Raw genomic sequence first — 25,278 nt, 5'->3', positions numbered from 1 at the left:
TCACCACATTATCAAGGCCAAGAGGCCACTCAAGGATAAGGGTTAAAGAGTGTACAGTAGAAATTGGACAATATAGTAATCATCAGTAATGAAAATTTGGTAAATTTGATAACTTATATGGAACGGCTCATCAAGAACTTATTTACGTTAGACTTGAAGACAACCATATTGTAGTCAGCCGGAAAGCAGGAAAACGGAAGACAATTCCACAGGCGTGCAGTTCTAAGAAAGAAGCTTTGTTCATGGAATCTACGTTTAGGTTTAGGCACAGATAAAGAGTGGGGAAAATTATTGATAGTGTTTACAGCTAGACGAGTGTTTCTTGTGAAAGTTTTGCGAGGAGGGGGGACCATAGATTGAAGCTCAGTCGAACACTTTCCATGAAAATAACGATACATCAGAGACAAACTCGCAACATTTCTTCTGTGAGATAGAGGTTGCAAGGAAGAGAAAGACATCTCCTACGAAGTCTATTTTGAACTCTATCACACACACATATATATATATATATATATATATATATATATATATATAAGCTGAATGTGTGTGTCTGGTCACGAATAGGCTCCGATATGGTTGACTATTATAAAAATTGTGGGGTCTGCGTCCGCGCCTGGTCCACAAAAAAATTCTAAAATGAAAAAAAAAACGTTTATAAGTTTTTTTATATACATAAGATTGTACATAATAATACTTTGATAAGTATGTTTTAACTTAAATAGAGATGGTATAATAAAATTGTGAGGTCTGTGTTCATATCTATCTGCATAAGTATACTTTGATAATTATGTTTCAGTTTGAAGAAATATGGTATAAAAAAATTATGGGGTGTTCGTTCGCACCTGACTTCCATAGAATTTCATCAAGTAGTTTTTTTTTTTGTTTGTTTTACAGCAAAAAAAAAAAAACACGTTTTTATGAGAGCGTGTTGATATATGTATGGAACGGGAACGGCTCTCTGAATATACACTCGACCCTCACCGTGTTAAGAACGGCTTTCGAAATACACCCCACCCCATGTTAAGAACGGCTTTCTAAATAGACAACCCCTCCACGTGTTAAGAACGGCTTTCGAAATAGACACCCCTTCCACATGTTAAGAACGGCTTTCGAAATAGACACCCCCTCCACATGTTAAGAACGGCTTTCGAAATAGATACCCCTCCCCATGTTAAGAACGGCTTTCGAAATAGATACCCCTCCCCATGTTAAGAACGGCTTTCGAAATACACCCCTCCACATGTATAGAACGACTTTATCCTCCCCATGTTAAGAAGAGCCACCATTACCGATAAAAAAAAGATAATCTTTTTATTGAAAAAAGGAAAAAGTTTGTTACACGAAAACTTAACAAAACTAAAAAAAAAAAAACTTTGCTTATCCGTTTTTTTTTTTTTTTTTTTTTTTTTTTTTTTACAGCAAAAAAATACGTTTTTATGAAAGCGCGTTGAAGGCGACCATCTTGGATTAAAAAAAAAATTATTTGAATTTTAGAAATGAAAAAGGGAGATAAATGTTTACTTTAACTACAACAGAACACCAACACCGACCAATAAAATTTGTTTTGTTTTTTTTAGGTTTTCGGGGTCGCTGACAACGAATCTGATATTCAAACCCGTCGCGCCCCCCCCCCCGCCCCCCCCCCAATGTAAACAGAATTTTTGTGAAAAATTAAACTGTTCTTCTGTTCGGTGTATGTCGGCGCCTTACTTACGAAAAAAAAAAAAAAAAACGGTAAATTAAACTGCAGAAGGAGTAGCAGCACCTGTTAAATGTTGAAAAAAAAACCCTCCAAAAAAAAAAAATTAAATAAATTTAAAAAAAAAAAAGGTATTATTATACAAACACCGTGACAGCGTTAGGGTTAGGGTTAGGGGTAGGGTTAATTCGCTGTCACGGTGTTTGTATAGTTTTACCAAAAAAAAATTAAAATTAAAAAAGAACGAAAAATAAAAATGCTTTTGTAGACAAACCGCTCGTGTAAACTTAATTTTTAGATCAATTAAAAAAGCATCAAAAACTACGTAACACAGAAAAATGAACCACATTTTTTTGTTTTTGAAAACTTTCTTGTTATTTTAAATGTCTGCTAAAAAATTCTTCCGCCATGTGACAAGTCACCTTACTACGCGCATTCATGCGCAAACGCATCACGTAAGAATAACATAAACGATGGCGGTGATTTGGCACAAAATAATGCGAGGGTTCAGGGGTTAATACCATGAAGACGGTAAATTTACGCTTTGAAGGGATATCGCCATATATATATATATATATATATATATATATATATATTTCTGCTCTGATAATTGTACTCGATCTGTGTGAGAATTCCTTCGGGATCGTGACAATTTCTATTTTCCTTCAGGACCGAGACTATTTTTATTCTCATTTAATTATTAAGTAATATTATTATTGTTATTATTTTTGTCCCTATCCTGTGTGCCATTATTGTAGAGGGGGGGGAGAACGAAATTTACTCCCCATTAAAAAGCCGACATTGCCCCTAACTCTGCCCTCGTAGGGAGTTTCATTATTGTTATCTAAAACTATGACCGTTGTTATTAATACTTAACTGTACTATCATTATGGTAACTATTACTAACATTATTTTTACCGTTCAACAATTTTGTTTCAAACGTCATTTTACATATTGAAATCAGTTGCGTCTCTTTTTTTGCCGTTCGAATTAAACGTTATAAAGTGGCAACAATTTTTTTAGAAAATTAAAAATAAAAAAAATAAAATCTTCGGTGCTTCTACACTTTATTGCCGAAATTGGAGACGCCATTTTATTTCACGCACCTGCTGTCCAAATCCAGGGGAGACGTCATTATATCAAACTATTATTGTATAAAAATTTATCAAAATATAATTGAAAAAACATTTATTGAAAAGTTTGCGTAAAAAAAAAAAAAAAAATTTTAATAAAACAATTTTGTAATGAAAGTAACAGTTATATAATAGTTTTTTTTTTTTTTTTTTTTGGTACTTGTGCATTTAACGAACCAGACGTAACTCAGTATTTGCTCGGCTTTGTCCGACGCATGACGTCAACAGCCGGATATAACCGAGCGTTGCCGATTAAGCAGACGAGAATTTCGCTATCAATTGGAAGAGTGTACAAATAATCCTTGTTCCTGCCCCCCCAAATGCTTTTTATTGCCCTTTTTTAGGCTTTTTCATTTATTTGACATAAAAAGTTCAAAGAAAAAAAGATATTAACTTTTACGTGTTTAAGACATAGACAATATGTTTTTTACGTTAAAAATAAAAAAAAAAACAGTTCAGACAAAAAAAAAGTTTCTTATTATTTAAAAAAAAAAATTGTTTTATATGTATTTATTTTGAAAACAGAAAAGAATTCCAAACAATAATAATAAAAAAAACAACAAAAAAACCTAAATGAACGGTAGGTTTTTGCTTTTTACTTATTAAATTTTTGGTACTTGTGCATTTAACGAACCAGACGTAACCCAGTATTTGCTCGGCTTTGTCCGGCGCATGACGTCAACAGTCGGATATAACCGAGCGTTGCCGATTAAGCAGACGAGAATTTCGCTATCAATCGGAAGAGTGTCACAACAAACGCTTATTTGAAGAGAGTTAAAAAAATGTTGTTTTAAAGATAACTCACAAAATAATAATGAATATTGTTTTAAAAAGATAACTGATGAAAAAATAATGAATATTACAAACGTTCGTTGCGGACCAGCTCCAGACCCCAGAGGCTGCACTAAACTTTTGTTTAAGGATTGTGTACTTGCAAAGAGAACAAGCCTTTCCGACGGTTACGGTTGGAGGTGTAGAAGTGTAACATGTCGTCGATGGACCTCCATTAGGATTGGGACCTTCTTCTCAAAAACCCGACTAACCATCGCATGTATAATAAAAATAATATACTTATGGGCGTTCGAGATGGCATCTACAAAAAATCTCCATCGCGAATGTGGGTTACGTTCTCGCCACACAATTGTGGATTGGAAGATTTTCCTGCGTGATATATGCAGGGATTATTTTCTTAGGAATCCCCGGCAGATTGGAGGCCCAGGCCATAACGGTAGAAATCGACGAGTCCGTTTTTAACCTCAGAAAACACAACGTCGGCAGACTTTTGACACCGGTGGTCTGGATACGACCCCCGCCGAAAAGGAGGGTTTCTACTTTCTTGGTCAATGTACCAAATAGGAACGCCGAAACCCTCCTTCCACTAATAAATAAAAAATCCTTGTTTCTGGCAAAAAAAAGTCCTTGTTCTTGCCCCCCCCCCCATAATTTCTATTGCCCTTTTTTAGACTTTTTTCATTTATTTAACATAAAGAGTTGCAAAAAAAAAAAATAAAAAATAACTTTTACGTGTTTAAGACATAGACAATGTTTTTTTAGGTTAAAAATTGAAACAAAAAAAAAGTTCAGACAAAAAAAAGTTTCCTATTATTTAACAAAAAACAAACTTGTTTTATATGTATTTATTTTGAAAGCAGAAAACAATTTCAAACAATAATAATTAAAAAAAAAAAAATGAACGATAGGTTTTTGCTTTTTTTTTTTTACTTATTTAATTTTTTTATGTTTCTACATTTTTACAATTTCATTGTACAGTTATTTTGTTGTAGCGTTTTTATTTTAATCGGCAACGCTCGGTTTTATTCGGTTGTTGACGTCATGCGCCGGACAAAGCCGAGCAAATGCTGAGTTACGTCTGGTTCGTTAAATGCTGAGTTACGTCTGGTTCGTTAAATGCTGAGTTACGTCTGGTTCGTTAAATGCTGAGTTACGTCTGGTTCGTTAAATGCTGAGTTACGTCTGGTTCGTTAAATGCTGAGTTACGTCTAGTTCGTTAAATGCACAAGTACCATTTTTTTCGAACAAATATTCGTTTGTATTTATTTCATGCTTCGGCCATAGTCTCCCCTGGATGTGGACAGCAGGTGCGTGAAATACAATGGCGTCTCCAATTTCGGCAATAAAGTGTAGAAGCACCCAATCTTCTTCTACAAACAGCAAAAATAATTCACATGAACTTTTTTCAAACATGGTTGCTAGTAATGAACGCTGTCCATGCTACATTTTTTTCTTTTTTTTCTTTTTCTTTTTTTTTCGATACTTTTTTCTTTTTTTTTTCGATACTTTTTTCTTTTTTTTCTTTTTTCTTTTTCTTTTTTTTTCTTTTTTTCTTTTTCTTTTTTTTCTTTTTCTTTTTTTTCTTTTTCTTTTTTTTCTTTTTTTTTCTTTTCTTTCTTTTCTTTTTTTCTTTTTTTCTTTTTTTTTCTTCTTTTTTTTTTCTTTTTTCTTCTTTTTTTTTCTTTTTTTTTCTTTTTCTTTTTTTTCTTTTTCTTTTTTTTCGATACTTTTTTCTTTTTTTTTCTTTTTCTTTTCTTTTTTTCTTTTTTTCTTTTCTTTTCTTTTTCTTTTTTTTCTTTTTTCTTTTTTTTCTTTTTTTCTTTTTTTTTCTTTCTTTTCTTTTTTTTCTTTTTTTTTTCTTTTTTTTTTCTTTTTTTTTTTCTTTTTTTCTTTTTCTTTTTTTTTCTTTTTCTTTTTTTTCTTTTTCTTTTTTTTTCTTTTTCTTTTTTTTCTTTTTCTTTTTTTTCTTTTTCTTTTTTTTCTTTTTCTTTTTTTTCTTTCTTTTTCTTTTTTTCTTTTTCTTTTTCTTTTTTTCTTTTTTTCTTTTTTTCTTTTTCTTTTTTTCTTTTTTTCTTTTTCTTTTTTTCTTTTTCTTTTTTTCTTTTTTTCTTTTTCTTTTTTTCTTTTTCTTTTTCTTCTTTTTTTTTTCTTTTTGTTTTTTTTCTTCTTTTTTTTTCTTTTTCTTTTTTTCTTTTTTTCTTTTTCTTTTTTTTCTTCTTTTTTTCTTTTTTTTTCTTTTTCTTTTTTTTCTTTTTCTTTTTTTCTTTTTTTTTCTGTTTCTTTTTTTTTCTTTTTCTTTTTTCCTTTTTCTTTTTTTCTTTTTCTTTTTTTTCCCTTTTTCTTTTACATTTTCTTTTTTTTCTTTTTTTTCTTTTTCTTTTTTTTCTTTTTCTTTTTTTTTTCCTTTTTCTTTACATTTTCTTTTTCTTTTCGATACTTTTTGTGACCGACAGCGGAGGTCCGCTTGAAATATTAAAAAAAAATAACAATAAATTAAATACAAAAACTAACATCGACTGAGCTTCAATCCCTCGTCCCTCCCTCACCAAACTTTCACGAGAAACACTCGTCTAGCTGAAAACACTATCAATAATCTCCTCCACTCCTTATCTGTGCCTAAATCCAAACGTAGATTCCATGAGCAAAGCTTCTTTCTTAGAACTGCACGCCAGTGGAACTCTCTGCCGCTTGCCTGTTTCCCACCTGACTACAACTTGGACGTCTTCAAGTCCAACATAAACAAACTCCTGACAAACCGCCCCCTTAAGTAAGACACTTTATCAAAAACCCCTAATACTAATGATTACTACAATACTATCTCATTGATTACTGTACACGCAATAACCCTTATCCCTGAGTGGCCTTCGGGCCTTGATAAGTGGTGAACCCCATGTAAAAAAAAAAAAAAAAAAAACTGAAACGAAATCCGACTGTGGAATGGATATATATACATACATATATATATAGATGGATATCTATATATATATATATATATATATATATATATACAAATAAATATGCCTCTTTATTGTAGAGCAGAGAATTTTTATTATAGTTTTTTGCTTTTTTTTCTCCCTCAGACTATTTTAATCCAGCAACATGACGGATGTGAACCCAAAAACGCTAAAAGCAGTAACTTACTTAGTGCCAGATCTTCCGGTTGAAATTTTCGAAACTTTTATGGAATATTTGGAAGAGACCCTGAAAATGCCAAGTTACCTGATATACGAGTCGAGATGGCGTAGTCCCCCGATTGACCGAAATTTATTTGCCACAGGAGAGGCCGATATAGGTAAAGATATTTAGTGTCCTAAATTGTTTTTTTTTTTTTTCATCTATTTTTATTATTTTTCTTCACATTTATTTTTACTTTTTCTGTTTTTCTTTTGTTTCCTTTTCTGTTTTTCTTTTGTTTCCTTTTCTGTTTTTCTTTTGTTTCCTTTTCTGTTTTTCTTTTGTTTCCTTTTCTGTTTTACTTTTGTTTCCTTTTCTGTTTTACTTTTGTTTCCTTTTCTGTTTTTCTTTTGTTTCCTTTTCTGTTTTTCTTTTGTTTCCTTTTCTGTTTTTCTTTTGTTTCCTTTTCTGTTTTTCTTTTGTTTCCTTTTCTGTTTTTCTTTTGTTTCCTTTTCTGTTTTTCTTTTGTTTCCTTTTCTGTTTTTACTTTTTTTGTTTGTTTTTTATTCTGTTTTTATTTTATTTCATTTCTTATTTAAACTTTCGCCACTTCCGGTTTGGCGATGGACGCAATCACAAAGACGTCAATTTTTTTTTTTTTCACATTCTTTTCTTCTGTTGCTGTTTGGGTTCGAACCTGCCTGCCTACTACCACTTTTTTAATTTTTTTTTTTTTTTTTTTTTTTTTGCTCAACACACACCTCCAAACACCTGGGCAACGCCGGCACCCATGCTAGTCTATTAAATAAATCTGAAACGTATGTGCATGTTTGTGTTCATATGTCCACTAAAAACTTTTGTCATTCACATTATACCGGTACAGACAAAATTTTCAAACCTAATATTTGTTAGAAATAATAACTATGAAAAGCTGAAATTTTGACAACTGGTAGTCGTTATCATCCGTAATAACATATGAAAATTTGAATCATTTGCAAAGGCTAGAAAAAGAATTATAACAATTATTTATTTATTTTCAAAATAGGAACGTCCCAAACTAAGGGACAAAATTTTAAAACATAATATTTGTTAGAAATAATAACTGTGAAATTTTGACAACTGGTAGTCGTTATCATCCATAATAACATTAAAATTTGAATCATTTGCAAACGATAGAAAAAGAATTATAACATTTATCTTCAAAATAGGAACGTCCAAAAGTAAGGGATAAAATTGAGAAAAACAATGTAAACAGCCAAAAAAACAATAAAAATACATGTACAACCAATATTTAGTAAATGAGCCCTTGCTCTCAATGACAGCTGCACATCTTCGACTACAAGAACGAATCAGTTCTTGACAATCCTCGATACTAATTTTAGACCATTTTTCTTGAAGCTTCACCCACAAATCCTTACATGTTGATGGGATTTCTTTCCATAACTTTCACTCCTAAGGCCTTCCAAAGATTTTCTATTGGATTTAAGTTAGGACTTTGTGGTAGCCAATCCATAATTTCGAAATCCTGCTCGCTAAGGTAACTCATAACCACCTTTGCCTTGTGACATGGGGCATTATCTTGCATAAAGTTAGCCCTATTGAAACCTAAATTCTGTATGATTGGCACAACATGATCTTGAACAATGTCTTTATAGATTTGCGCGTTTACATGAGTTTGTAACCGGACAAGAGGCATTGTACCTTGGCTAGAAAACATTCCAAATAACATGATGCTTCCGCTCCCAAACTTGACAGTTTTCTTAGTACACTTTTCACTTAATCTTTCACCAATACGTCTTTTTACATTGTTTTTTTCAATCATTTTCAAATAAATTAAACTTGCTTTCATCAGTGAAAAATACTTTCGCCCAATTTTCATTTTATGTCCAAATTACATTCCTGTTTCCAAACTCTAATCTCTTCTTATTATTATTCGAACTAACAAGTGATTTCTTCTCTGGAGTTCGATTAAACGACCCTATTTCTTGCAGTCGTCTAGAAACATTAACACATGACGTACTATTCATAACCCTTTTAATTTCTGTGCAAGACTTAAAACAGTCCTTTAATGACATATGCTGCATTATTCGATCTTTTTTTGGTGAAGTTTTTCGGGTTCTGCAGTTTTAAAGGCACTATTTTGCCAGTATCATTGTAGGATTTAAAAACCTTGCCTACAACACTCTTGGAACGTTTCACTTTCTCTGAAATCTCTCTAATTGTGTGCTTTTCCTTGCGTAGTTTCACAATAGCTTGTCTAACAGAGTAATCAGGTTTTTGGCGTTTCGCCATGTTGCCGCCTGACGCAACGTTTACAAATGACGAAGACTTATTCTTTAGAGAAAATCAAAAAAAAAACTTGAATATAGCATACTGTTTACATTGTTTTTCTCAATTTTGTCCCTTTCTTTTGGATGTTCCTATTTTGAAAATAAATTGTTATAATTCTTTTTCTATCATTTGCAAATGATTCAAATTTTAGTATGTTATTATGGATGATAACGACTACCAGTTGTTAAAATTTTAGCTTTTCACAATTGTTATTTCTAACAAATATTAGGTTTTAAAATTTTGTCCTTTAGTTTTGGACGCTACTGTATATAAAAAAAATTTGGAAAAAAGTTGTTGATTATTTTCTGTAGAAATATTGTTTTGTTTGAAGGGGGAGTCGGACCTTGCTTTTGACATGGTTTGCAAACTGCACACACGCTAACCGTCGTTATGTTATTTCATTTTAAATAGCTAAATTTGTGATGTTAAAATATCTGTGTCCTTGTGGGCCCATCTATAAAATCGTTTGTAAGTTATGCAAGTTTTTTTTTTTTTTCTGACTTACAAAATTTTGTTTATGGTTTTGCTTCTGGCTGATAGCAGCCAAGTCTTTTTTTTTTTTACGACCAGGCAACGCCTGGCGTTTCCCCCCTCTTCCACCTGCTAGTCCTGGTTTGAAAGAGGATTTATGAAAAAAATTAACCATAAACGTGATCAATTAGTCTTTTATACTGTTTTATGTTTTCCTCTTAAAGCAAATAAAATCCATTTTGAGCATTTTTATTGCATTTGGGAACATTAAATGATTGACACATTTTTTTCGAATTCCGATTATGTAATTTATACTGGGATCTCTGTTGGAACGAATACATTGAAGACATTGCAAAGGCTGCTGGCAAAGAAGGTGGTCTCTCTCTCTCTCTCTCTACTGTGCTAGAAAACTACTCATGCCTAGTGGTATCCTGTATCTCTACAGTGTGGAACGATAAATTTGCCTCCCTAAAGAAAACAACACGACAGCTTTATTTTAAAACTTTTATTGAAAAAAATCAATTCAGATAACTTGATTCTGTAGTAGACCTGACATCTATTCAATGTAGCCACCTTCAGCCTCAATCATCGCCTCGATACAGGTCCAGAACTGGGAGCATGCCTTTTCCACAAGTGTCGGCAGGAGCTCAGCAAATACTTAGCGTATGGCGGTGATCAGGCTAGCTTTGGTGTTGTGTGAGGTAATGTTGTTGATGTTCTCGGCTTATGACCAAACAAAGTAGTCCAGCAGGTTCAGGTCGGGAGGGGGGGGGAGAGAGGAGGACCCACAAGAAAAGGGTACAAAGTCGTAGCACTCTTGAAACTAAGACTGGATCTCTTTGAACTTGTGGGCTGACGCCGAATCCTGCTGCCCCACTTAGGGTCTGCCAGCAGCCACTGGATTGCAGCAGGGGATCAGCACACTCTTCAGCATATCCAGGTACACTTTGGTGTTGACTTTCAACATGTGAGGTGGCATGATGTGGCCCTCACTTGAAACAACATCAAAGACTATAACTGTTAAATGTTTTTCACTCCTAATGGGGGGTATTACACCAATGATTTTGACGATCATTTTTATAACCTCAAGTTTTTTTTATTGCATTTTCCCCCCAAACAAGGCACATTTGTTGTAGGGGGTTACTATCAGGGGCATAGGCATCAGGGGTATTGTGTAAGGAGTTGGGCAGATGGATGTCAGTTCACGTTACCCTTGAACCTCTGCATGTCAGTACATTTGGGGAAGCAGGGACCCGGAAGGGAATTCCAAAGTCTAGCGGTTCTAGGGAAGAAACTACTGGAGTAGAAGGCTCTCTTACATCTAGGGATCTCTACCATGAAGGGGTGGGATTTAGCTACTTGTCAGGTTTGTCGGGGGTATTTATGTCGCGGGGGCACAAGTGCTTGCAGTTCATCAGAGCATTCACCATTAAAGTACTTGTAGAACAGGCAGAGGGATGCAACATTTCGTCAATGGGACAGAGGCTGAAGTTTAGATGACAGTTCAGGGCCTATCAGATTGGCGACTCTCTTTTAAACCTTGTCTAGGAGCAAGAGACTAGTGGCAGATGCACCAGCCCAAATATGACAACAATACTCCATACATGGGTGAATGGTGGCCTTATAGAGGTATAGGATACTTTCGGGCGTTAATAGCTTTCTAGCACAGTAGAGAGAACTCACCTTCTTCACAGCGGTCCTGGCAATGTTCTCAATGTAATTGTTCCAACTCATGTTTCCTGTAAATGTTATGCCGAGGAGTTTAAAAGTATAGCATGAATTCCGAAAGGGTCTATGTAAGTAGGATTATATGGACGAGACTGGTAGGAAACTCAAGGAGTGTAACAATTTTACGACACTGTAAATTTTTTTTTTTTTCTTTTTTTACAATCTGATAAATTTTCTGTTGCACCAAAATATTTTAATGTTATGGCGGTAAGGCGGGTCATGTATGTGCAAGCCAAATTATGAAAACACCCTTTTGTTGCAATGTCAAGGTTGCAATTTCTTTTACACAATGCTAACAAACTAAAGAAGCTTGGAGGTGGGTGTATTTTGGACGGACATTTTTTTTTATATATTGAAAAAACAAGGCCTGTTTTTCGTTTTGTTTTCTTTTAATGAGGCAAAAAATATTTGTTGTTGGGGTTCGGATTTTTTTTTTGTATGTTTTTTAATATTGGATATATAATTTCATAGGAAAGAGATTCAGTTTACTTAGAGGTGGGTGTATTTTGGGTGAACATTCTTTATATATAATGAAAACTAGGCTAAATTATTTTTTTAATGGAGCAAAAAAATATTTGGTGTTAGGGTTAGGATTACTTTTATATTTGTATTTTTTATATTCAAATGTCGATTGATTGACTACTTTTGAAACACTTTCTATTTAGTTTTATAGAAAGATATTCCATTTGCTTGGAGGTGGGTGTATTTTGGGTGAACATTTTTTTATATACTAGCATTTCAACGTGGACTGTTCATAACTTTATGTGCATATGTCTATATATATTTAAAAAGTTTGATTTGAATCCAGGTAACCTACATCTAAAATTTCAAGTGTTTAGACCCATACTTTGCAGAGGAGTTTGGTAGAGTCTGCAAAGGTCAACTCTTTCAACTTTGACCTCTTGGCATGTCTGAATATCCTTTATGTAAAATTTCATATGTTTAGACTCAAAATTGGCTGAATAGTTTGCTAGAGACCGCAAGGGTAAAATCTTTTATATTTTGACTCCTTGGCAGCCAAATTTTCGGCCAGAAACTAATTTAAAAGCTTGTCTGATTACATTTTATTTAAAATTTCAAATGTTTAGACCAAAAATTGGCTGAGGTCAAATTTTTCTTAACTTATATCTCAATTTTGACCACTTAACATTTCTTGTTTTGAGCTCAAATCAAGTTAAAAAGTTTGATCCATGTCCAAGGAACCTACATCTAAAATTTCAAGTGTTTAGACTCAAAATTGGCGGAGGAATTTGGTAGAGTTTTCAAAGATCAAATTGTTGACGTTTGACAGACAAATTTCTGGCCAAAAATCGATTAAAAAGATTTTTCCAAATCTCAATACCCCTGTAGACCGAAAATTGAGAGAGTAGTTTGGTAGGGAAAGACACACAGACAATTTCACTTTTATATGTATATAGTGAAAACGAGGCTTGATATTATTCTTTTAAATGGAGCAAAAAATATTTGGTATGTCAATGTCAAGTGTTCTGTTTCCAATTTTTGACCTCTTAGCAGCAATTTTGGCAGCTACAAACCAAATCGAAAGTCTGCTACAGGTTCAAATATCCGATATATCAAATTTCAACTTAGTAGACCAAATAATCAGAGGATTTTGGTAGAGAATTTTCGCACGCACTATCAGGGGCATTGTTTTTTTTTATATAGATATTTGTAGTACAAATTCTATTTTTATTTTCTTTAATAAATAATTTTCTACCTTATCGAATTTCGTAATTTTTGTATATGATCATCTTAAAAATAATATGTAGATACCATTGTTTTCATGTGATATTCAATATTACGATTTCCAAAATTTCGTCCTAATAGTGCAGAAGTGCCAACTTTTCATATCTATAAGTATTTAATTACAACCAGAATGTGACAAAAGGTAGCAATTAGGGCAACCGAAAAATATCATTTATTAATCAGGCTGAGTAATTTGACGACGTAATTATATAAAAAGATCAAGATATTTCAATTTTTACACTATAAAAACAATTCATTCCTTGCACTGAAGCCTCTATTTACTATTTGAATAGATGAGAAGGGGAGATAATCGTGTGCAGTTGTTTTGTAGTTAAAAGTAGTTTATCTCCCTTTATCCAAAAATGAGAAAATTGAAATGTAGTTTTTTTCTTTTTTTTGAAATGTAGTTTTTTTGTTCTTCCTGAAAGGTTTCATGAATAGTACCGGATTTCTCCGATTACTTGAAGAAGAAAAGGATAGCAATGTTGAACTTTGTCCCGTCGGAGTTGTCCACGAAAATCCAATGGTCGGAGATAGGGCTGTATACTTCTCAGATGTTATTATGAGGAGTGACAATGGGTAAGCTCTTTTTTTATCTGTTGCTTTTTTTTTCTTCTTACAAAGGAGTCACCACCTATCAAGGCCCGGAGGCCACTCGAGGATAAGAGTTAATGGGTATAATTAGTTATCATACGTAGTGGAGATTTTAAAAAAAATTTTTAAATTGGATTAATTAGAGGGACGGGTCATCAAAAACTTGTTTATGTTGGACTTGAAGATAATCAGATTGTAGTCAGCTGGAAAGCAGGCAAACAGAAAACAGTTCCACAGGCGTGCAGTTCTAAGAATCATGGAATCTACGTTTAGGTTTAGGCACAGATAAAGAGTGGGGAAAATTATTGATAATGTTTTCAGCTAGTCAAGTGTTTCTTGTGAAAGTTTGGCGAGGGGGGACCATAGCGTTGGGATCGGCGTTTGCTGTCGAGAAGGGTAACATGTGATATCACACTGGATTTGACTTTCTTTCACGTTTTTGTTTTTCTTTCAGCCACGAATACAAGGAATTCCATGATTTAAAGGGACACAAGTTTGCATACAGCGAACCAAATTCCATGAGTGGTGCCTACATTATCTTGGATGAGTTAAAAAACCAGAAGACCAATTCCTCATTCTTCGCAGATATCTTCCAGTCAGGTGGGGACAAGAAAAGTAAATTTACCGTTTTCTTTTTGTTGTTTTTTTTTTTCAGGCAAATCATGTTATGCGGTAATTTTGTTCAAACGAGTATATATCTGGAATAAATATAGAAAGCCTCTCCTGTACACCCACCACCAAGAGAAATTAGAAAATGATTGGCAATGCTTTCTACATCAACCTGTATACTTCCCCTTCTCCAACCTAAACCCGTTGAACTACTTCATTTGGTCATGTGTTGAGAACATCACCAACATGACCTCCCACAACACCAAAGCCAGCCTGATCGCCACCATCCGCTGAGTATTCGCCAAGCTTCAACTGGGGCTTGTGAAAAAGGTATGCTTCCAGTTCCAGACCCACAGCAAGGCGGTGATTGAGACTGAAGGCATCTACATTACATAGTTAAAATGAAAAATAAAATTTTAAATTATCAAACAAAGCGCTAAAATATTTATAACAAAAAATAAATATGGTTTCTGCACATACAGGGTGCAGCGATAAATTTGTATCTTATTCTCCGTTTCATCTCTACTGCAGGTTCCCACCTCAAGTCAATCCAGATGGTCCTTAAAAAGCAAGTCGATGCTGCAGCCATTGATTCCCGTGTCCTCAAATATTTCCTTCTAAAAAATCCCCACTACGAAAAAGAACTGACTGTGCTTACATCTCTCGGACCGATGCCAACATATCCGATAGTTTTCAGGAAAAATCTTTCAGGTAAAAGTTCTTTACTCCATATTTGATCGTTCTAAATTCATTTTCATGTGAAAATATTACATTCTTAAATGTCGTTTCCAAAAATTATGAACAATAATTACATTATTTGATAATAACTGCTCTTTCAGTTTTTGGTCTACAGACGTGAAGTGAAACCCTTTTAGTCTTTCAAGTTAATTCTCATCACCTGCACTTACAATATATGGCCGACTGTCAAAATCTCCAATGGATGTCAAGTCAGACGCCATGGCACCAAATATTCACTTTGTTGAGAAATTACTTTTTTTCTACACTATCACAATAAAAACACATTCTATCATTCCTCTGAAATCTGGGCTCTCTTAAATATTGTGTCAAACACCCTCCATAGCCCTTAGCCTGTAAGCAAGGTAATTTGGTACTGCTCGGTGCATGCAACAGCACTATAAAATAATCCAAATTATGTTCTCATTTTTTTTTCTTTGCAGCCGAGATGAAGACAAATATTGTGAAGGCACTAATATCGATGCCGAAAAATCCTAAATGGGCATCCAGACTCCGAGAATTATGCATAAGTAACCTTATGTCGACCACGATGGAACTCTACTACCTCGAAAAAGAAATCCGTGACAATATCAAGGGGTTGACATTGAAACCAGCCTATTACTAAATAGCACACCGGATGTAAAAAAAAAATAAATATATAAAATATTTTTTTTGATGTATATGATTAAAATATTTTTCTGGCATTTATGTCTTTTGGTGTAAATCATTTCTGTAATGTGAGAGACCTCCTCACAAGGGCACTCTGGAAGAATAGGAAAGGGGTCATTTTAACTTGGATACACGTTGAGGTCTCGGTTGATAAGCTTATTATTCACGGATACCTACATCTCTTGTGTTCTCAACTTAGAAATGTTAACTTGGATACACGTTGACATCTCTTGGTTGATAAGTTTCTTATTCTATTGTGTTCTCATCTCGTAAATTTTAACTTGGATACACGTTGATATGTCTTGGTTGATAAGCTTATTATTCTCTGATACCTACATTCCATTGTATTTTCAACTTAGAAATTTAAACTTGGATGCATGTTGACATCTCTTGGTTGATAATATTCTTATTCACTGATGGCTAAATCCCAGATGAAAGTAAATAAAACCAAAATCAATAAGAGACATAAAAAAAGGTATAAATAACAAGAAAAAGACAAAGTTTGTTTTCTAAGTTTATTTTACATTAAAATGTAGGAGAAAACATTCAATTATAATAAAATTAAAGCATCCTATTACCGAGCTAAACGTTAGAAGAGAAAAATGGCAACTGGAAAAAGTTGCTGGTCAAATCTACTGAGAAGTTTTAAGTATTTTTTTTTTTGTTTTCATATTTTTTGTTTTGTATTTTTTTTTTAATTTTGAAAAAAAAAAGGTTTTCTCATGAGCTAAAGTTTTTATTTGAAAAATAAATTAAAAAAAAAAAGAATAGAAACATTAAAAAAAACAAAAACTCAGTAAACAACAAAAACACCCAACAAAAAAAGAAGTAAAAAAAGTGTTTCTTTTCATTTTTTTTTTTTTTTTTTTTTTTTTTTTAAGTTTTATTCCAGGTCCATGAAAATTTTAAAAATCATTTTTGTTATTGTGGAAATTTTTTTTATTATTTTTATTTATTTTTTAAACTTTTTAAATAATTTTTTTTTAGTGTGTGTGATATTTTTTTTTTCTTTTTCAAATTCATTTATTTAATTTTCTTCATTAATTATAGCGACTTTTCTGGTACTTTTAAAAATGTAATTGTTTTATTTTTTTTTTTGCATTGGCACCAGGGGGAAGGAGGTAAAAAAAAACCCGGAAAAGTGAAAAGAAAGAACCAAACAATTATCCTGGTTTTTGCCCAATCGACAGAAACGTCATAAATTCATCTGCAATAATGTTGGTAAATAATGCAACTTTTTTATTCATTTTTTTTATTTAGTACGTCTTTGCTATACGCCCCTCTCCAATTCCCTGAAAAAAGTCCCTTATCATTTTTTTTGAAATAGTCCAGACTACCGTGAACTTCCATTTTCAGAGCTTCTCTAATCTTGGGAAATAATAAAATTATAAATGTGAATAAGAAAGGTTTTTAAATGTTTTTAAATAACAAGTTTAAAGTACAGGTTTCCAGTCAAGGACTAAAAAAAATGTCTGATTGTTTGATCTAGGATTTAAGTACTTGCTTAACTAACCATATTGGAGAACTGTGAAGCAGCCAGTCTATGACGTGCGCACACACACACAAACACAAATTGGATATTATGAACAAACCTTTCATTTCATACAGAAAATGTTGGTAGCTGTCAGTGTTCACCAGATTTTGTGATTTCTGATTTTTATAGCCGAACACTGGCGATCACAAATGCCCTCCACATTAAAACCACACTTATTGCTTCTAGGCAATGCCAAATTTCTTGCCTCTCCTTTCTCCTCCTTAACATTTTTGGATTCACAACCTACCACTTTACCAAGTATAATGTTGTATTCTCACCCGCACCTGCTCTATCTAGGGTATTGAGCACTTTTGGGTCCAACTACTACTTTACCAAGTGTGATATTCTAGTCTCACCCACACCTGCTCTATCTAGGGTATTGAGCACTTTTCGATTCGGCATCTTAAGTTTAATATGCGATTATTGCACACACCTATTCTATGAAGGGTATTGAGCACTTTTAAGGAATAATTCTTGTTTTTACTTTAAAGTCGTTTATGAATGATAATTGATGGATCTCAGATGAAAGTACTTAACTAGCCATACTGAAGAGCGCAAAACATAGAACTAGCAGGGAGACTCGACGATGCCTGGGATTTCACATTTTCAATGCTTTTATTATCATTGAAATAATTGAAGTCGCCTATTTTTTTTTAAATCAAATCAATTGATTGTCTGCTCTAGTCGGGAACCCACTGCAGTGCACTGGGAGGAAGCTTCACATTCCTCCCTGCAGTAACTTATACATATGGTTAAGTATAGGGATAATATATACGTCTTTCAAGAAGAGAAATCAACCAGAGTGCTCGATTTTCGAAGTAAGAGTCCCAACATATTTATTGACAGATTGATAGAAATACTTCATTTAAATTGGATTCTGTTTTTTTTTTTTCTTTTTTTTTTTACCAATTTACGTTCGAGTTCGAAATGTACGAATTTATTAAATGAATAATGATTTTTGTTAAATTTATTGATATTTTTCGAAAATGATTTCTGACATTTTACTGCAGGAATTGAGAGGAAAGGGATCAAATGAAATTTGAATGCGTCATGAATGTAACACTAGAATTTTCTTAGAGATAAAGAGATAGAAAGACTGACAGGATGAAATTTTGTTTTAAACGAATTTGAAAAATGCAAGAACCTGATGAGAACAAAAAGTGGTGCACATATAAAAGTGGTACCCCTCTTTTTTTTTTTGTCTTTTTATCATTTTTTTTTTTTTTTGTCAGCAGATTATTATCAAATGGACACTAGTCTATCAGATTATCAAAACTTTTATTGAAATGTCAATATTTACATATTTGTAGGGGTACTCAATTTCTAATACGACGTTGTAGTAAATCGATAACCCATTTTAGAACCACTGGATATGTTATGCCAAAATTAACGAATTTCAGCTGTTTTTTTTTTTTTTTTTTTAAACAGTCTAGCCATTTTTTTTAAACAGTCTAGTCATTTTTTGAAATTTCGCTTTTTAAAATAATCTCAAAAAAGGTTAAACTGCTTTAAATCTAAATTCGCAAAATTTGGCCTAAAAGCGTCGACTGATTCTAAAATATGTGATCAATTTACTAGAAAGGTACATTAGAAACTAAGCACCTCGTACATATATGTAAACATTGAATTGAAAATAAAAAAAATTTTTGATCATATTGTAGACTAGTTTCCATTCGATAATAACCGACTGAATAAAAAAAAAAATGAACAGATACAGAGGGAGGTACCACTTTTCATATGTGGGCTCAAAAAGTTCTTTTTTGCAAATATTTTCTAAATTATTTTGTAAAATTAAAATAACAAGGTTTAATTTTTTTATACCTCGAATTGTAAATAAATGATCTTATCCCACTCATCAACCAATAATACATATTAGCAAATATTCATTTTTTTTTTTGCTTTTGTAAAATTTGTAAATTGTAAAAAAGAACCTTTTATTTATTTAAAAACATAAACAAAACTGGAAAAAACAAGAAGCTCCCCAAAAACAAAGATAACATGGTATTTTTTGCAAAAAAAATTTATCTTAAATTATATAATTGTGTGTGTATGTATTCAAATGGAAACATGTATATAAATATGTGCAGACAAACATACATATACATAATTTACATAAAAATTGTTTGTTAGTGTCTGTATTGTTTTTCATTCTTTTTCCAAAAAAACAAAATCGTAAAAAAAGAAAACATAATTTATCCGCTAAATATTCTAATGTAAAAAATATGTAAAAAAAAATTTTTTGTAAAAGTTTTTTTTTTTTTAAATTTTTACATTTTTTATTTTTTATTTTATTTTATTTTATTTTTTTTTTTGTAAATTGTAACATTATAGAAGCTGCCACCTCCATCGTGGGAATAAATTTAAAATGAAATAAATACAAACGAATTGACCAATCACGTGCATTGAGAGAAGCAACAGTAGTGGGGGAGCATAAGGGGAAATGTTTTTCAAATTATTTTGTATTCAATTTTTATTAATTATTATTATTTATTATTATTATTCATTATTATTATTTATTATTCATTATTGTTTATTTATTCATTATTATTTATTATTATTATTATTCAGTATTATTATTTATTATTCAGTATTATTATTCAGTATTATTATTCATTATTCATTAATTATTATTATTCATTATTTATTAATTATTATTCATTATAGCCCTTATGAGCTGCAGCGTTGTCTAGCCATGAAAATAATTTTATATATATATATATATATAGAGAGAGAGAGAGTAGTAAGCTAGGTACTAAGTTATAAATATATATATGGTAATTAAGATACACAGAATATTCCATTTTTCATTCTCGTGAGAATTCGTCAGGCTTATACCTGACGAATTCTCACAAGAATGAAACGCTGAATAGTCTGTGTAGCTTAATTGCCATATATATTTTCATAACTTAGTACCTAGCTCTACCTATGTATTGAGCACTGTTGAAGTAAATACTTGATGTTTATGCATAAAATTATACTTTTGTGTATTAATTTATGTGATTAAACGAAGTAGTCATATATATATATATATATATATATATATATATATATATATATATATATATAATTTTGGTAAGTTTCTTATTTGTACTATTCTATGAAATATGTGTGTGTAACACAAACAATGTGTACATGTTTGGCCAAATTTCAGATATGATTGATGTGGTTAGCAAAAGTCGAATGACAGGTGGACACATGGAATTGCATAGATTGAAACGTCTGTTGCCTCACTCGACCCAAATATCGACAACAAATCTACATCACTACATTTCATTTTTTTACACATGAACACTTTGTTTGATTTGAACATTTTTCATTTTTTTTTTCCACCATCTCCTCTCTAGATAGTTCTATACCCGAATATAGATATACAGGGTGGCCCAAAAGTAGGTTCACAGTAATCATATAAACGATTTATTAAGAAAAAAAGAAAGTGAAACATTAGAACGGCAAGACATATATCCGGTTATGTAGAAAAGTAACTTGTTTTATTTTTAACTCATTTGTTATATATTTTTTGAAAACTTTTTCAAATCTATGTGTACAGTAATACAAACCCAAATGCGTCATGAATGTAATCTTTTAATTCATTTATTGTTTGGAGACTTTTCTCATAGACCTTGATCTTTACACTTTACCCCCTCTCAAAGAAATTCATTTATTTCAGGTCAGGTTACCGTGATGGTCTCCGAACCAACGCTGTGGAAAAACCTTGTTAAGGTACTCTCTTGTTCTAATGTTCTATAATGGTTGTACTTAGGGTATAAACGATAGTTGGATGACTGTAAACCTACTTTTCGGACCTCACAGTATCTGGTTCTGCACATAGAATCAGGTTGTCTAGGGGTTTGAATGTGTACTTTTTAGAAGCTTTTTAAGATAAATATCTGATGAGCACGTGACTAAATATGCAGCAATAACATAATTTTGCTAACTTATTTGTTGCAATACGAAACAATATTGTAATGGATATTTTTTAAAAGTAGTAAATAACCAACTGAGAAAACCTGATATTTGCTACTTGGAGAATTATAATAATACACTATATATATATATATATATATATATATATATATAGTATTACTAAAACAGTACAAACGGTCATGGAAGTTATTATACCGGCTTAATATATCCCTAAGTGAAAAAAAAAAACTTTAGCGATCCGAAAAAAAATCTTTTTTCCTCGCTTGGAAACAGATTTTTCTACAAATCTGGATTCCACACATTTTGGATTATCACACACAATTTGGATTTTAATTTGGCTGTATTTGTCAACAAAAATAAACCTGATCTCTTCTCATGGCAACATTGACTCTTGACATCATTTTGATATCCGGAACAAAAAGGCTGCTAAGAGGTTAAAATTGAAAAATTGGTACGAGAGGGGGGGGGGTCATCGAATTTTTATCTGTTTGTCAACTGTTTCATGAATGTGCATGCATGAATCGATCACATGACAGATTACTTATGTTAAGAACAAGTAGGTTTGAAAACATTTTTAAAAGTCTTGTGAAGCTGGCCTAATGGTTATCGTACTTGACTCACTGTCTTTAGGTTTTTGTTTCGATTTCAGCTTGAGTATTTTTTTTTATTTTACTTACAAGAAGTGAACTGTTAGAAAAAAAACCATACTCGCATGCACAAGTCTCAGTTTCTTTCCGTTTTTTTTTACTTCATTTTTTTAAAAAAAGAATTTAACTTTGCATTTAATCTTTGATTTTTAATTTATCCTTTCATTTTTTCCCCATTTTATGAACTGTTTGTACTATTTGTTTTTTTACATTTATGACTAAGTTTTCTTCATGTAACTACAGGTATAGATGAACAATGAAACTTATATGTTATTTGAAAAAAGAAAAAGCTATGATCTTACATAGATAATTGAGCACTCTGGCCAGTTCTCTTATAAAAAACAACCCCAAAAAACACATTACATAAAAATGTTTCCGTATACTGTTAACATGGTTTCACACATCTGCACGGTCATCAGACACTCTAATCTCCAAGGTTGGATTCAAATTCACATAGTGGAAAGACTGAGATGACCTTTGACCTAATGGGAAAGCATGACGTCACCAGACTATATGCAGGGTTTGGTGTGCCTAAATGCAATCATTGATTAGATAAATAATATACCATACGATTATTTAGAAAGACATTCTTAACATAGGGAGTGAGGCACCTAACAATTTAATAAGTAATTTTTTTAAAAGGTAGTACGAAACTTAGTAAACCAGAAGAATAAGCGACCATAAACAAGAACTGAGTCTGAGCGAATAACTTGCTATTTACCTTAAGTCGAGTTCTTCTTTGGTTTGCCATATATATATATATATATATATATATACATATATATATATATATATGTATATATATATAACACATACACTTGAATGCAGCTTTTCTTTCCCGTTTACAAATATAACCACCGGAATAAATTACCTTTTTTATGTCGTCAACTTAAATCGGAATAGTATTCATCAGTTTTTTTTTATGAGAGGTAAAAAAGAAAAAGTTTTAAAAAATATTTTCAAAACAACTTCTTTCAAATGTATAAAATGAAAATAAGTAGTTCATAAAATTGCAGTCATTTTTGTTTTTAATTTTTTTTTTTTCTGGCGGGGGCAGGGTACATGAAAAAAAGAAAACATTTTTAATGAGAATTGTCAACAGAATTACATTTTCTTTTATTATTATTATTTAAATTGTATTACAGAAAAAAAAGGACATTCACTTTTTGACCACACCTATACAAAGGGAATGTATTCATTATTTTGAAAAACGCAGACAAAAAAAAACATTTAAGTTATTTTTTAGTTTACAAGTGCAGAAATATAATTATTTCTTATTAAAAACAAAATTTATTAATTTATTGTTCTAGAAGAGCCATTGTAATAAATTTAAAAAAAAAAAGATTTTTTTTTTTTTGTTCCTTTTCTATCTGATCAGCATCACATCACATCCTGCATCCCGGAAAAATTAAACTTGTGGATTAATAAAGTTAATCCAAACAACTTGATCCATTCTTTTGTTACTATTTATTTGCCTACCCACGAGGGCAGACTTAGACACAAGGTCGGTGTTTTATGTAGGGAAAATCCAGTTCCCCAAAATAGAGCACTCTGGGTAGGATTAAAATAAAAATTTCTGCTGAGGACAGAAAAGATGAAGTATAGAATCAGAACAGATACTACACTGTGATCTTGGGCCAAAGGCCAATTGTTACTGGATCTTTAGTTTGTCCATTTTTAACTATTTGCTTTTTATGATTTCAGTAAATGATTTTTTGACTTTTTTTTTCTTTTTCAATATGATTATTTTTTTATTTTTAATATGATTATTTATTTTTTAATATGATTATTTATTTTTAATATAATTATTTTTTTTATTTTTTTCAAGCATCGTTTATAAAATGATATAATTGTCCTCACACGCTTGAAAAAATTGAATATTCACCCTGAACCAATATTAGGAACACACAGAATTATCAAAGACATTTGATATAAACTTTTAAAAAAATCATAACTATGTTATAACTATATTAGTGCTTGGTAAAAAATACACACACACACGTGTATATATATATATATATATATATATAATAAATTCCACAGCCAAACAACGTCGCAGCCCACAAGAGCCATGACAGTCAACGAACCGGAAGTCCAATACTCAAGTTTCGCCCTCATCAGTTAGACAATTTCTTTGTTTGTCTAACTGATGAGGGCGAAACTCGAGTCTTGGACTTCCAGTTCGTTGACTGTCATGGCTCTTGTGGGCTGCGACGTTGTTTGGCTGTGGAATTTATTATATACAACCTCTCACATTCTGAAAATCATATATATTCCAGGTAAAAAAAAACACTAAAGTAAAAACCATTGCAGTTCAAAGAGGTTATTTATAGTGCGCAATTAAAAAAGAATAAGATACTATCTTATTCAATTTAGATTAAAAAAAAAATTACCATAAGTCGCTACAATAAATTTACTGTTTCAATCTGTAAAGATATCGTCAGTAAACAAGAAACCTCTGGTCTTATTTGAGGAAAGTCACTTAATGAAAATGGAAACCAGATAAAAAATGCTTTTATTTTTTCTATTTGGAAAAAATTTTGCTAAAGTTTTTCTATTGGGTTTCCATTTTCGTTAAATGACTATCCTCGAAGGGGTTTCTTGTCACCTGACAATGACTTTTTAAGACTGAAACAGTAAATCTATTGTAGCGACTCATGATAATTTTGTTTACCTAAATTGAATGAAATAATACACACACACACACACACATATATATATATATATATATATATACACACACACACACTGTTACAATCATCACTTGCTTGTTAGAGGGTAATATTCTCAAAATGGGCAATCTCATGATTGGAAGATTATTTGAGCCTAGGTATATATAATATGTATATATTGTGTATAGAAAAACAGTCACATATGCAAATACACATTGATAATATATGTATATGAATATATTTATAAATTTACATCTAAACATGAATTGTTCCTAGACAATCGACACATAATCCATTCAGAAAATGTACTTGCACATACTATTATATACATTTTATGAGATACTTAAGATATCTATTGATACATGTGTGTGTGAGTGTGTCTCATATATATATAAAATTAGAGTTTATATGCTCAAATTTCATTTAAAAAGAATCACTTTTCAAAACAAAAAGTATTGTTTGAACCAAAGAATACAATGTTTAAATTAATTTCCTTAATCCATGGATTTTCAATCTAAGTACTTTCATTCCCTTCATATACGATTAAATTAATCTATATATAGCCCACATTAAGACCCCTTTACACAAAGCAGCTGTGTTTCCAAATTCGTAGTAATCGGTTAATTTGTTTAGGAATGAATTTTGTACATATAAATGTAGAAACATACCGATTTTGAATTTGTCTAGGTCTAGCCACACTGATGAATCATAGAGACAATGAAACACGTGTCAGTGTGTATATATATATATAACAGGCACACATTCATTTATATAAAAAAAACATGATATGTTTATTATAGGCATACATGAATATGCTTTATGTATCATGCACACACACATAAAGAAAAAGTACCAATCTAAGTAAATAAAATAATTCAAG

The 25,278-nt window shown here is 31.6% G+C and overlaps 2 protein-coding genes across 7 annotated transcripts in view; one reads left to right on the top strand and one right to left on the bottom strand.

The window, feature by feature from the left end:
• The window catches only part of LOC145270565 (uncharacterized), a 55,647-nt gene extending 39,991 nt beyond the window's left edge, over nt 1-15,656 (top strand). For 3 of the 6 annotated variants that reach the window (XM_080126198.1, XM_080126201.1, XM_080126199.1), the window contains exons 2-6: nt 6,705-6,916; nt 13,443-13,593; nt 14,063-14,208; nt 14,749-14,928; nt 15,396-15,656. In XM_080126198.1, the coding sequence (XP_079982324.1) occupies nt 6,724-6,916; nt 13,443-13,593; nt 14,063-14,208; nt 14,749-14,928; nt 15,396-15,577 (852 nt within the window). In that variant the 5' untranslated portion in view covers nt 6,705-6,723 and the 3' untranslated portion in view covers nt 15,578-15,656. Of the gene's footprint in view, nt 1-6,704; nt 6,917-13,442; nt 13,594-14,062; nt 14,224-14,748; nt 14,929-15,395 lie in introns of all 6 variants that reach the window. The other 3 variants (XM_080126195.1, XM_080126197.1, XM_080126196.1) reach the window with 1 other exon arrangement.
• Nucleotides 15,657-16,122: 466 nt separating this feature from the next.
• The window catches only part of LOC145270567 (syntaxin-like), a 619,650-nt gene continuing 610,494 nt past the window's right edge, over nt 16,123-25,278 (bottom strand). Inside the window, exon 10 of the mRNA XM_080126202.1 lies at nt 16,123-25,278. This exon is cut by the window's right edge and continues 4,581 nt beyond it. The gene's annotated coding sequence lies outside the window, so the exon portion shown is untranslated.

The sequence above is a fragment of the Euprymna scolopes genome, chromosome 46 (assembly GCF_053919585.1).
Source record: "Euprymna scolopes isolate OS-2025 chromosome 46, ASM5391958v1, whole genome shotgun sequence".
Taxonomy (NCBI): domain Eukaryota; kingdom Metazoa; phylum Mollusca; class Cephalopoda; order Sepiida; family Sepiolidae; genus Euprymna; species Euprymna scolopes.
The sequence above is the reverse complement of the archived record's forward strand: the minus strand, read 5'-3'. Positions and strand labels throughout refer to the sequence as shown.